Here is a 13,646-nt window from a genome sequence, read left to right on the forward strand (position 1 = left end):
TTTCGGTCAGTTGTTGGGGTATCTGTCCGGGAAGGGGGTGGTGTTGGTTTGAGTTTAATCCCAAATTTATTTTCTAAAAAAGTTTACATGTTTCTTTAAATGAAAAAAGTATATTTTTCCAGCGACTATTTCGTTTGAGTTTTAGGCGTACGTGTGTTGTCACACTCCTGCTTTTTTGTAAGGAATTAAATCGTCGCGCTACACTAGCGCTGCCTGTTAGCTACATCCCGAACCAACAGACAGCCCGCGTCAACAATAGATGGCAGGACAATGCTGCGTCGGTCGCGGGCCAAGTCGAGTAGTCGATTGCGGGCTGAGATACTATACTTACGTGGCGTGGTAGGGTATTCTGGTTATTTTGACGCAATCGGTGATTGCATCTGTACTTGTGGGGTATTGTTTTAAAGAGAATTCACACATCTGCTCACAGAAATTAAGATTTTGTTAATATAACCTGTTATTTTACAATTATACAAGTTTAAACCCAATTTTTTTGCTATTTTCGGTTAATTTTTATTTTTTGGGGGCCAAAATGTCCAATTCGGTTATAGCGAGGATACGGTTATAGCGAGGATCAAACCCGGAACCGTGACACCTCGCTATAACGGGACTCTAGTGTAGTTTTTTGTCAATAGGGCAGTAGCCTAAAACCATGACTTCTTGTTTGAATTACAGAAGAAAAAAATATATGCAACTAATTTAAAAATAAAGTAAGAAGCCAACCACACACTCTTAGAAAAAAAAAAGGTTCCCAAACTGCACAAAATTTACAATAATAATTATATATATATTTTTTTGTTTTCAACTATTACAAGGAACTTGTGTAATTATAATTAGGAATACTAACATTACGGCATTTACATGAATAAAGGCCAAACTTGATAGCATATTCTGCTTACATTTTGCTGTCCCATTTGTCGGCAGAGAAAAAAAAATACATATGGCCTGGAATTTTTTGTGATCGCGAATTTTGCGAAAATTCGTGCAAATTTTGCATGAAAGCACAAAAAGTAAGCACATTCACGAAAACCACAACATTTCTATATTACACTGCAAATATATCCCCGAAAAGTACCATTATTTGCAGATCACTAATACTCACGCAAGGTTAAAGTATCCTTTAACCCAAGTCTTGTGTTTCAGCATAATTACCTTATTTTTTCATAAGCCATGTTCGTGTATGGTTTTGATGCTCAAAATTGATCTCGGGTATAGAGCCAAGATTATATGGTTTTATGCAAAATCGCGAATTTTCATGCGAAATTCATCCCAAACCGCGAAAAATGCGAAATGTTTTCTAACCACAAATAAACACCTCAATATTGATTTAAATCGTTAACTACCGACTATTGGTTGATTGACAAAAATTCTCTATCTGTTTGTAGAAGAAATGGTCGTCATCCAACTGCAGTGTGGTGGTTATTTAATGCGTTAATTATTCATCTTAAAAAATTACAAGATATCACAAAAATTGACGATTTCACGAACAAAAAAAAGATCATTATCGGAGTTAGGTTAGGTTTTTTAAACGCATCTAGCCACTAGAGATCACGCAATATTAACAACTGACGATCGTAAACTAAAATTAACAAGTTAACAAACACAACAACGTGAAAAATCTCAGCGCCTTGTTGGCTGTATCCTTTGAAAAATACACGTAAACAAAAACTGCATTCATTAAATAAATACGTATGAAAATAAAATAAAAGCGAACATTGATATTTAATGATCACTTGATATTTAATGGAATTTCACTGCAACGCAATTTTGTGTGCTTGTTGAATAAGCAGTTTACCGTGAAGCCTTCATTTTCATTTCACACTTCACAGGCGAGAGAGCCAAAATCGTAACATAATCGAAGTTTTCCGATCGCTAATGAAAAAGCACCATATTGCAAGGATTTATTTATTTTACGGTCATTAAATATTTTAAATAACGCTTACCTACCCAACCCTCCCGGAAAATAAATAAAAACATTTATTTCACTGACCTGACATAACCTAACATTTTACTTCGGGTTGAGTATATGGCTCTCTCGCCTGTAAAAAGTAGGCTTCCCGCGGTTTATTTTTTCGCTACAACTTCAGTAAATACTAGTTTTTGGTACCTCCGGGCTTTGTTTACAAATTACGTGCATAAATGAAAGCTAAATTTCTTAATCATGCCGAAAAATAAAGCTACTGCGGCATCACGTGCTGACGAGTTTAAGAATGAGGGATTATATGTCAGTGACGGAAAAATACTTTTCTGTAAATACTGTAATTGCCGTTTGGAGCATGAACGTAAGGACACGGTAAACAAGCACATAATTAGCGACAAACATGTAAAAGCTAAACGATCCCCATGCACTTTGAAACGACAGCTTTCTATCCCAGAAGCAGGAGTGGCGCAAATATGCGCAAAAAAACAAAAGGAAGATTTTGTTCTCGAAACTGTTGAAGCCTTTGTAGCTGCAGGTATTCCTCTTAAGAAACTTGACAACAGCAAGCTGACTGCATGGATGCAGAAGCATGTAAGTGGTGCTGGTGATCTTCCAACAGCGGATTGGATGAGGAAAAAGTACATTCCCCTACTTAAAGAGAAAAAAGAAGTGGAAATCAAGCAGCAGCTCTTGGGGCAAGATGTGGTCATACTCGCAGATGAAACCACTGACAAGAGTAATAATTGTGTTTTCAACATCTTGTTTAAAATTCTGAAACCAGGTGCTGAACAAGATGTTATCTTAGGGGCTTCTTGTGTCCTTGATGAAGCAAATGCTGTTTGTTGTTCTCGGGCAGTGATTGATGTATGCTCCAAATATGAAGTCAAGGAAGAAAACATAATTGCGTATGTTACAGATAGTGCCAGGTACATGACAAAATTTGCTGGTACCCTTGAAGGTGTATTTGGTGACCACATGTACCACATACAATGTTGGGCCCATAAAGTAAACATTGTTGGGCAGATCTGGCAAAACAACTTGGAAGAACTGAACCTCTTCGTTTGTAAGGTAAAGATGGCCTTTCTTAACACCAGAAAGAGGAGGCATGCATACCTTCAATTTCTTCTCCAGAAACATGGAGAAAACAAGGCTCTGGTCAAGTTATTCCCCATGCCAGTTGTTACACGTTGGAACACATGGTTTGAATCTGTATCATACCTCGCACTCCATCTGCACGACATTGTGGAATTCTTTGAGCAGCTTAGCGAAGATAACTCTGGTGTTAAATATATCAAGGGACTCCAGAAGGAAGAGTTACAATGTCTTGAGGCCACTCTTACATTTGTGGCTCAAAACTGTAACACCTTTGTAGAGCTAATTAATTTTCTTGAAGGAACAAAGTATCCTACTGCTCATCAGTTGTGCACAAAATTGAGTAAACTTCAAACTACTCTTGATGTCTTGGCTAAGGGAATATTTCCTGAAAATGTTGAAGACATTTTGGCTGAAATGAAAACTGTCAACTCTGCAGCCCTTAAAGAGCAGTTCAAGAACACAGCTAAACTCAGTCTTATAAAACTGATTGATCTGGTGAACACTGATCCATCTCGTCAACTATTTCTGGGAATCAGCGCTCTAATGAATCCTCAAAATGTAGGAAACATTTGTGTGGAGGAAAAAGAATTCCAGAAACATATTGGGAACCTACCTTTCCTTTGCAAGGTGCAGAAGACCTCTGTAGCGACAGGCTACATAACACTCCAAAACCTGGTTTCCCAAGAGCAGAAGAAACCGCATGTGAACTACGTAGACATGGTGGACATACTATGTAAAATGAAAGCGGATTATCCTGAATTTGCAGCTGCTGCTTTAAAGTTAATATGGATACCTGCAACGAATGTGGACTCAGAAAGATCTTTTTCTAAGTATTCTGTAGTTGTAAGTGACAGAAGAAGATCTCTAAAACCAGAGAATGCTGAACTGCTGACAATGGTGGCTTTTTCCTGAGCTTAATTATATTGCATTTATAGAACAAAAGTTTAACTGTAGTTTCTATTTTAGTTAAGTTAGACTCTCTCCTGAACTCAGGAACAGTACTTACCTGCATAAGAATACTGAATATTTTAGTGGTTAATTTTTTATGTACTCTCAACATAGTATTCTTTAATGTGCATATTTTAAGTCTCTAACCACGAATTATTGAAGCATTTGATCAAGGCAGCTCTGCTAGGTGTGTAAATGTTATTACATGTGTTTTAATTTTTTATGACGATAAAGACGAAATCCACAATTCGTCAATTCTTAATGACGAAAAGTCCTTTTTCATAACACCATAAAATCTTGGCTCTAGGTATAGTTCACACTAAGTTTCTTCTCATTTGTGCGCCGTGGTTTGTTCAAGTGGCAACCCCGTGTTCCTCCACTCCATTATGCCAATACCGTATTTATTGAATACAAGAAAACTCAAAACTTTTGCACTCTACGAAAAATAAAAATAATATGATTACGAATTCTAAACTACTGTGCACACTTGGCCGGATATGAGAACGCATTTATTGTATTTTGCGAAAAGTGTATAAAACATTATATCAAAGCAAAAGAATAACCTAATATCTTGTATTTATCCAAGTTGCGTCATATACTGTAAAATGTAAACAAAACAAACCTGGTTTGTCCAGGTTAGCCAACATTGCTTCTAGACATCTGCGAATTGTGATTTTTCTGTTCGAATCGAATTCGAATCGAATTTCAAAAAAATTCACGAATTTCGAATTTTTTTCGAATCGAATTTGGGAATATTTATTAAAATAACATAGATCATTAAAAATTTTTTAACATAATTCACAGTTTAAATCAAGTAACTAAAATTAAAGTGAGACTATATTGAAGTGCACAACCAGATTCTCTAAAATTAAAAAAAAAAAAAAATTATATGTCTATAGCACTAACATAAATCACTTCGCTAATCATTTCAAATTGTCATGGAGAAAGGTGAGTTCACCTACATGGTGCGGCAACAACAATTCTCTGTGGCTGGTAAATATGTTGCCTGCTGTAGAGAAAACTCTCTCACTTGCCACCTTATTTAGCATGTTTGACTTTCAAGGATAAAAATATTAATAAAAATTTCACAGCATAAGGAAGTGGTACAAAAATAAAAAACAAATTTACCGTTTTTATCGTGTAAGCATTGCACATTTTATTCTAAAATCAAGTTTATAATTTAGGGGTGAGACCGTGGGTTCACTCTTAGCTGAGTTTTGAAATAAACAAACACCGTCGTATCACTGCGCCGCGTCAGCAAGTGATAGGCTGAATTAATCTTGCGCGCCAAGCAATAGTTGCAACACACAAACTTCAGTACAGTCGGTGCTAATAAAATAACGGAGAAGTAATATAACAGGAAGTACCGTAGCACTTTGTTCAGCGTTGGTGGTTCATTTGCGAAGAAAAAACTATGCACTTTACGCCTAATAGCCGTCTTTACAAAATCATCACAAGTTTTGATAACAGGATACTCAAGTTTCCTTTTCTTCCCGGGAGTTGTTAATGTCCCAGTGTCCTGTAATTCTTTCCTTGCACGAAACACACTGCTCTTCGAAACACTCGTAAATTCCGCAGTTAAACTCGCGATATCGTTCACACAACAATCCGGATATTTGTCTGAAAATGTTTTAAAAACATTCAACACAATAGTTTTCTGTGCACTTTTCAAAGGCTTTCCCGTTCTGTGCTTTACAAAACTCAGTCCGGCATCAGCCATAACAAACCGTGCGCGCGCGAATCCGAAATACAGTTGTTGCGCCGGGCATCAAACTGTACACACAGCGTCTGCTAACATAATAGTAAGTAAATACTTGCTGACACGTTAAACTGTATTGGATATTAATGGTGAAACGCTATAATGCTGTATAACAATTTTTATAAAAAAGGGAGTGTAAAAATACTTACAAATGGTATGTAACCAAGGAACTATTTCTTGCGCACGAATAATGTGTGCAGCGGCCAGCAGCCAATGAAAATGTTTGTTTACAAGAGGCTTTGTTTATTCCAAAACTCAGGTAAATATGAACGGATAATACTATTATGCAAAAAAAATGTAAAGTAATCCATAAAAACAAAACCTATTCATGGAAAGTACGTTTTTTTAAAAAGTAGACTCTGTGAAAGCAAGCTAAATAATTTAAATTAATGAGTGATGCAATAAAACCATTTTATTCAACGAAAAAAAAAATAATAAACCTGTAACAAGAACGTGATTTGTAACTATACGCATAACGATCGTGCGGGTTAACTCGGTTCCTGACAGAGCGCGCGCGTGCATTCAGTCTGTGAGCTATCGATATCAATCTTAGACTACGTGCGCGCTCTCTATAAGTTAATACAGGAATCAACACAACCAAACTGGCGCTGCTTACGTTTCTATAAGCGGTATAAAGTGACTCCCGAGACGTTAAAGATGAAGTTTTTAACTTTTAAAAACGTCTTTAAAACACAATTTACACATCAGATTACTTTGTAATAAGATTAATTAAGTTAGTAAGCAGTTTTATCAGAACGAACGGCGTAAACTGCGTAAAGCAATAGGCGCGTTGTAAACAACGGGAATTCATAGCATTACATCAAATGAAGTTAAAACGGGACAGAAATAAAATGGTTAAATAACGTGAAAACGTAAATAACGGTTACGTAAATAAGGGGTTTCGATGTATAATTTTTTGTAAGTGGAAGATGTAATCGCCCGTTTACATTTCTTTTAAAATTGGGAGAGGGGGATGTCATATTAGTGTACCCGGGCCAGATTTTTCAAGTCGAATTATTGTAAAATGAATTCGATTCGAAATTACGAATCGAATATCAAAAAATTCGAACTCGAATTCGGAAATTTCGAAAATTCGCAGAACCCTAATTGCTTCTACTAAGTTCTCACGTAAGCGAATGAATGCTTCCTTAACGAAGATCATACATTTCCCAGACTGTGAGAGAAGTTTTGTTTTGTGTAAAGCTAAACACATACGTTAGCGGCTAACGAATTTATCTTACCGTAGTTGTTTATTTTCTGTAACTTCGTAAATAGCAAGAGAATAAGCAAATAATGATTTTGCAGGTACGAAATAGTCTGCACAGCGAGACTGGGAGTGTGCGGGCATGCGTGACTATTATGCAGCCAGCATCTGTTGTTGACGCCACGAGCCGCGACAGCGTTCCCAACGTAGTGGCATTCCACTGCTGATATTTATTTGCGCGCCAAGTTTAGTTGATTGTTTTCGTAACAGCCTGTATGTAGTATGTTGCAACATATTTCTGTCTAGAGTTTGAAAATGCTGAATAATACTTTGAGTGCTCGAGACCAAGCATATCAGTATCAGAAACATGGGTTTTATTGTACTGACAATAGCACAGTGATGTGGAAATTTTGCAACTGTAAAGTTTCATGGGAAAGAAAAGATTGACAAACACCTAAAGTCGGCTAAGCATGTGGCATCCGTGTGCAAATGCAGACAGCGAAAGGTTTTTTTCAAAGTATAACATTGTTCTTTCTGATCATCGCCACAGCCTCTCTCAGGAAAACTTACAATTACTAAGTGAAATGTGTTTTGAAGTATAAAAGATTGTAAAGTACTCTGCTTTAACACTGTGTTTTCTATAGTTTGCACATATTAATTTTTTTTAAATATCATTTTTGTGTAACTGTTTTGGATTTAATTGGCTGTCATTATGCATATTAGTCTATTCCTAGTATACATGGATTTTTTATTAAATATGTAAACTATTATATTCAATAACTGCAAAATTTAGTCAACATTTAAAATACTGGTAAAATTTCCATTGCATAACGAAAATACGGACTCTAAACCACAGCTTTTCTAATCTGAAAGTACCGTAATCACTCGTGTAATGTCCGCAGTAATTTGACCACTTTTTTGGCCAAAAAAATGGGGTGCGGACATTATGCGAGGAAAAATAAAAATTACAAAATTTTGTGTCTTAATTATTACTAAAAAGGCACAAAACGTATCTAAAATCAATTTGGATTCACTAGCTACGTATTTAAAAAGAATATTGCTGCGGGATCGCTTGCAAACAACCCGGCTTAGACCATGTTTACTTTGCTGTAATTGCCACCGGTAACTGTCTCGCACCCGCCGGAACATTAAAAAAAATTACGCGCTACACTGAAATAAGTGTGGTTACGTGTGCCTTATTAATGTGATTAATATGTGATGGATTAAAACGGCTATTAACGGCACGGCTGCAATATTTTAGCCGTACCATATCCTTACGTGCGGCGCGTAGGGAACCAGCGAGCTGGCAACAGCGCAGTGACTCACCAGTTCCACATCTGCTGCGCACTGTACTCCCCCCCCCCCCTCCCGGCAAACTGATGGCCTTCGTGACGTAGAGGAGGAGGAAGGGGAAGGAAACATTTAGAGCATGAGAATGGCCAAGGGAGGGATTCCAACCAAATGTAAACAAAGAGGGGTTCTGTTCTGTCCTGACACGTAAAACAGGATACACACTAATTAAAGTTGACGTTTCTTTTACGCTGCGCTGCGTGTCTTACCTCAACAGAAAACAAGACTGATCCATGTCAGCAAATGCGATGTTAATATTTTTTTTCCCCGCGCCTTTACTTGAACCATTTCATACGAAACAGCACAGGCATTACTTCTTAATTCACGTATATAGTTTAAAACTTTAACTTCAAGTTCTGGGAACTTCCCAGCCTTGGGTCCGCGAAACGCACGCCGTGTTGCATTTGTTGACTGCAACTGTTCTTTTATTTTCCGCCACTGACCAACACTTTTTTCGTGCACTTCAAACTCCCTTTCAGCAGCCCTGTTCCCATGCTCTTCAGCATAACGAACAACTCTTAATTTAAACCGCGCAGTGAAGGATTTATATTTACCCATTCTGTACTCTACACTACAAAACTCGACGCGAAACTCATGCCTTGAACTTGCGTGCGTGTTGGTCAGCTGTGTTTACCGTTACCGTGCTTTGTTCAGTTCAACGAATTTCCCCACCCTTTCAGGACAGGAGAGAAAGGACAGCTGAAGGTCACGGCTTTGTTTACAGAGCCGTCAACTTTCCATTCGTACTGTGTCCTTTAGGGGTGGCCAAAGTTGTGTTGCCCGCCGTAGACGACTGGTGCGGACATTATGCGAATTTTTAATTTTTTCTTTTAAGGATATATAAATAAAGGGTGCGGACATTATGCGAGGGCGGACATTACGCGAGTGAATACGGTACCATTTTTGGAATACTGAAAACACAGAAATTTTCCAGGCCATAGGCATACAGCATTTAGCAAAACTTAGTACTTAAATAGAAAAACCATAAAATTGTGAGCATACCAAAATGCCAACCTACCGTAACACAGAGCTACACAGTACTCACGTACAACAGTAGATCTTGTAATGATAATTTTCTTGGTTTGCTGCTTGAGGATGCCGTGGTAGGGCTGCTCGCCCTGGGCGGAGGTCTCGCTCGCAGCAGTGGGGGCTGTCACCTGCAGCGACTTGTCGCCCAGCCTCGCAAACACCGACGACGCCTGCGACCACGCGCCAGCACATCGCTACCACACAGCTGCTACGTACCAGGCGTGTTCTTTAAGCATTCCGCGCATTCCTACACCTGTCGGCCAGCCACTGTCGCCATTACGGAAACATTCCAGCGTGATTAGGTTTGGTCGAGAGTATTTTAAATGCCTCCGTCGATAGAGAATCCCGACTGTGAAATATGCGCTGTGATTGGTTTTCTTAGCGCTAAAAACATGACAGCGGCTGAGTTCATCTTCAGATCAAAAAAGTGTATGGAAAAACACATTATGACACATGGAATTTTATGGAATTGGGTAAGAACTTTTAAAAATGAACAAATTAACGATTATGACTGGGAACAAAGTGGATCACCTTCTGCCATTTCTCAATGTTTGGTGCAGAAAGTTGACGAAAAAGTGAAAGAGAACATATTTTTACAATTTTGTCATTACCCGAGTGTTTTCTCCACACACTTCAGCCGCTGTCACGCCTTTAGCACTAAGAAAACAAATAACAGTGCATATTTCACAGTTGGCTGGATTCTCAATCAGCGGAGGCATTTTAAATACAAAAAAACGCAAAACACGGTTGAAAGTTTCCGTAATGGCGTCTGTGGCTTGCCAACACATGCCAAGCGCAACACTGCAGCGGCCTGATTTCAAAACGGTACTAATGTAAAAAAAAATGTCTCGTACTTACGGCGTCTCACACACCGTGTTGGTTAATTATCATTCCTATCATGTTTGGTCATAACTTTCAAAACCAGGTATACAATAATGGTTGTTTTCAAAATGTACGTTACGCAAGTGATCATAGTGATGTTTTAAAGTTAATAAAAAACATTTAATTAAAAACTATCAAAAATTTAACAAAAAAGAGGACTACTGTGATATATTTACACTAAAATACCTTGAAGACAGTGACCGTTCTTAAGAAAGTCCCACTTGATAAAATTCCCTGCATAGGTACGGTTAAAAAAATAAAACAATTGACCTATCAATGCATACAATTTTATCCTTTTAATAGATTTCCCCTGTCCAAATTTTTAAGTACTTTGAGAAACTTCCTAACAGGGATTTACTGTAATTGCAATAAGAATCAATCAGTCCGGCGAGTGCTGATCAGAAGCAGCAGAAGGCAAGGGAGTGCACCTTGGAGCCGCCGGCAGTCGGGAAGGGGGCGGAGTCCAGCCCGGTCACCCGGAACGTGGTGTCCGCGATGGGCACGGGCGCCGTGTCCTCCTCGCCCCCGGCGCCCAGACGCTCGAACACGGACTTCTTCTGCGCCGTGTTCACTGCAAGGAGCCCAACAACCACGCCCTCGCACGCCTCCCTTGGGGTGCGCTCTTCTGAGGCCCACTCGCCGTGTTCACGGGACATTTGTTTCAACAGCTGTCAGGCCGTAACATTTTCCCCATCGATTCATTTACAATTTTGGCTTCATTGAAGCATTGCACGCAACTTAGTTAGAGCCAAGATTTGATGGTGGTGTAAAAAAGCAGTTTTCGCATTCAAAATAGTGAATTTCGTATTTATTGTCATTAAAAATTAAAAAGCATGTAATAAAAGGTACTTATAAAGCACCATTATGTTGATCAACTGCCTTAACAGTACTTATAGTAAGAAAAATTAAAAAGCATGTAATAAAAGGTACTTATAAAGCACCATTATGTTGATCAACTGCCTTAACAGTACTTATAGTAAGATATTTAAAAACTAAACTTAAGTAATTAATAATCGTAAAGAATCAGATAAATATTCATGTATTTACATGGTGAATTAATGACGTGCTTTATAAATAAATAAATATAAAATATAAATAATTTATACATGAATAAACAAATCAGATGTTCAAATTCAAACACCAAAATTGGAAATAAAGACGGTCATTTCAGTAGCTGACCCAACCTTAGTTTCAAGCACTCAGAGACTCAACCATTTCAGGGTGTCTGCAATACCTGCATAACCACTGAAGGACATTTCCAGGACCTGTAATAACATTTACTTATAAATTTTTTAAATCAGAGGGTCATTTTTCCATGTAAGAAACCAAACTAAACTATTTACAAAGTTGATCTTTTATTTGCAGAAATGTGCCATTTTATTTTATAAAGATATCCTCTTTTATCGCATAATCGTCAAACCCATTTTTTAGGGCATCAAAATTTGGATAAAAAAACCTTTCGCATAAACGTTGCATGATGTTTTTGGTCCCGCTATTAGATTCCGAGCGCTTTGTGTGGGTATTTTTTCCATATAAAACAACGTATTTTAAAATAGAAATATAATATTTATTCAAATATTACTTCTTACTTATTTAAATAACGGAAATACGAAGTTGTCTGATGTGTAAAATTTCTTTTAAAGACTTTACCTGTTTGTCTGCTTCGCCGCGGTGTACCGCTTACAAAAATGTAGCCAGCACTAGTTGGCATCATTCATGTTTGGTTATGTTGCTTCCCGTAAAGAGCGTGTGCATGTAGTCGAATATCGATATCTCGCCGATTGCATGCAATGTGCGCTCTGTGTCAAAAGCTGAGTTAACTACATTTGATGGCCCGCACTCTTTCATGGTGTGTATAACGACGATAGTTACGCGTTCGTTCAGGCTCACATTGGGATCACAGATTTTGTTTTTCTATTTAAAGTTGAAGAAAGGTTTTTGTTGCATGACTTACTAAAATAAATTGTTTGGCGTGCTCTTTTATAGTTCACTTTTTAAATAAGCGTATTTTCCATGAATGGGTTTTGTTTTTATGAATAACTTTATCTAACAAAAATTTTTTTCTCTCGCATAAACGTCGCACCCCTACTTTTCAAACTTGATTTTAGAATTAAATGTGTGACAATTATGCGATAAAACACGGTAAAACATTTCCAGAGATAATTTCCATGTGCTCTGAATAGGGCAGGTTTCAACCATTTATGCTGAACGTGGACTTCAAACTGAAGTGAGGCATCAAACACAAAATACAAGTTAGCAAAAGGCGGCTGAAAATTTCAGCATTACACTGTATGTGACTTTTGTGACCTGTATACGTACAGTAAAACCCTTTGTTAAGACCCCATTTAAAATGACCAACTTTCTATTACAACCCCTTTTTGAGGAACAATGAAAGATCTATGTTAAAAAGTCAAAAGTTTGAAGGAAGTCAGCCTAGAATTCGTTTCTCTTGGCGAGCGCTGTACCACACATGCCGCTGTAGACACCCATTCCACCTATTCACCATCCTGCCACAGACACCGGTTCCGTGACGCCAGGCATGTAGTACTGCTAGCCAGCTGGCAGTTCTGCACCAACCACTGTGATAATCCACTTTCTTTTGGACATGCTACCGTCTCTGTTTCTGCTTTAACTCGAAAAATAAGGCGATTTGCAATGCTCTGAAGTTGAAACACCTTTCCAATTTTTTTCGTCTTTTACATTAATTCCTACAAATATAGATTCTCATTTTGTGAATATTAAGTAATCAAAACTTTCTCATCAGAAGTAACTGAAAACAGTGTATCGTAAAGGAAAACATTCAAGACCAAAAAGTTTGTACCAATTATTAATTTTATAAGCAAATCTTCATACACCCTGATGTGCAACTGTTATGTACTTATGCGGTAGCTTCAAGCCCTTCAAACCCTTTACCCTAGCTTTAGAAAGAGCTAAGTTGAAAAACTGCACGACCTGTGTCTAAACTCAGTTACTCATGCGGATGACACTTTTGACTGCCTCCTAAACAACAGATGTGACAGATGAGACAGGATAATTCTTTGAAATGCCAATGGTAAGGAGGGTAGGAGGTTTTGTGCATGTGCGTGCATACGTGCTCATGTGTAAGCATGCATGTGTGTGCGCATACATGCATCTGTTTGTGTATGCGAAGTGACCACAACTGCGCAAATGAAAAAAAAAATGGTATACGCTAAACATTTTTGACCACTCTGGCGTGGTATGTAGTTACTGCCAAAATCCAATAAAATATTTTAGTGAAATTTCCTTTCATTATTCTTATGAAATCAGTGTCAAATTTTCAAGAGCTTGTTAAAAGATAGATCACGTCACACATTTCACCGTGTTTATACTCATTTTGGTATCAGCAGGTGGTCGAATGTGCTTTTCTTGGGTTATCTTTACTGTTCGGAAGACGTATGCTATTAACGTAATTTTATTTTGGAAACTCGTCACTTTCT

The 13,646-nt window shown here is 37.9% G+C and overlaps 1 protein-coding gene across 1 annotated transcript in view; it reads right to left on the minus strand.

Moving 5' to 3' along the window:
* The window catches only part of LOC134539414 (uncharacterized protein C19orf47-like), a 50,821-nt gene that overhangs the window by 18,583 nt on the left and 18,592 nt on the right, over positions 1–13,646 (minus strand). The window contains exons 7-8 of the mRNA XM_063381437.1: positions 10,617–10,759; positions 9,323–9,476 (exon numbers count right to left, since the gene is read on the minus strand). Coding sequence (XP_063237507.1) covers positions 9,323–9,476; positions 10,617–10,759 — 297 coding nt within the window. The remainder of the gene's footprint in view (positions 1–9,322; positions 9,477–10,616; positions 10,760–13,646) is intronic.

Source organism: Bacillus rossius, chromosome 15, assembly GCF_032445375.1.
Source record: "Bacillus rossius redtenbacheri isolate Brsri chromosome 15, Brsri_v3, whole genome shotgun sequence".
Lineage (NCBI taxonomy): Eukaryota > Metazoa > Arthropoda > Insecta > Phasmatodea > Bacillidae > Bacillus > Bacillus rossius.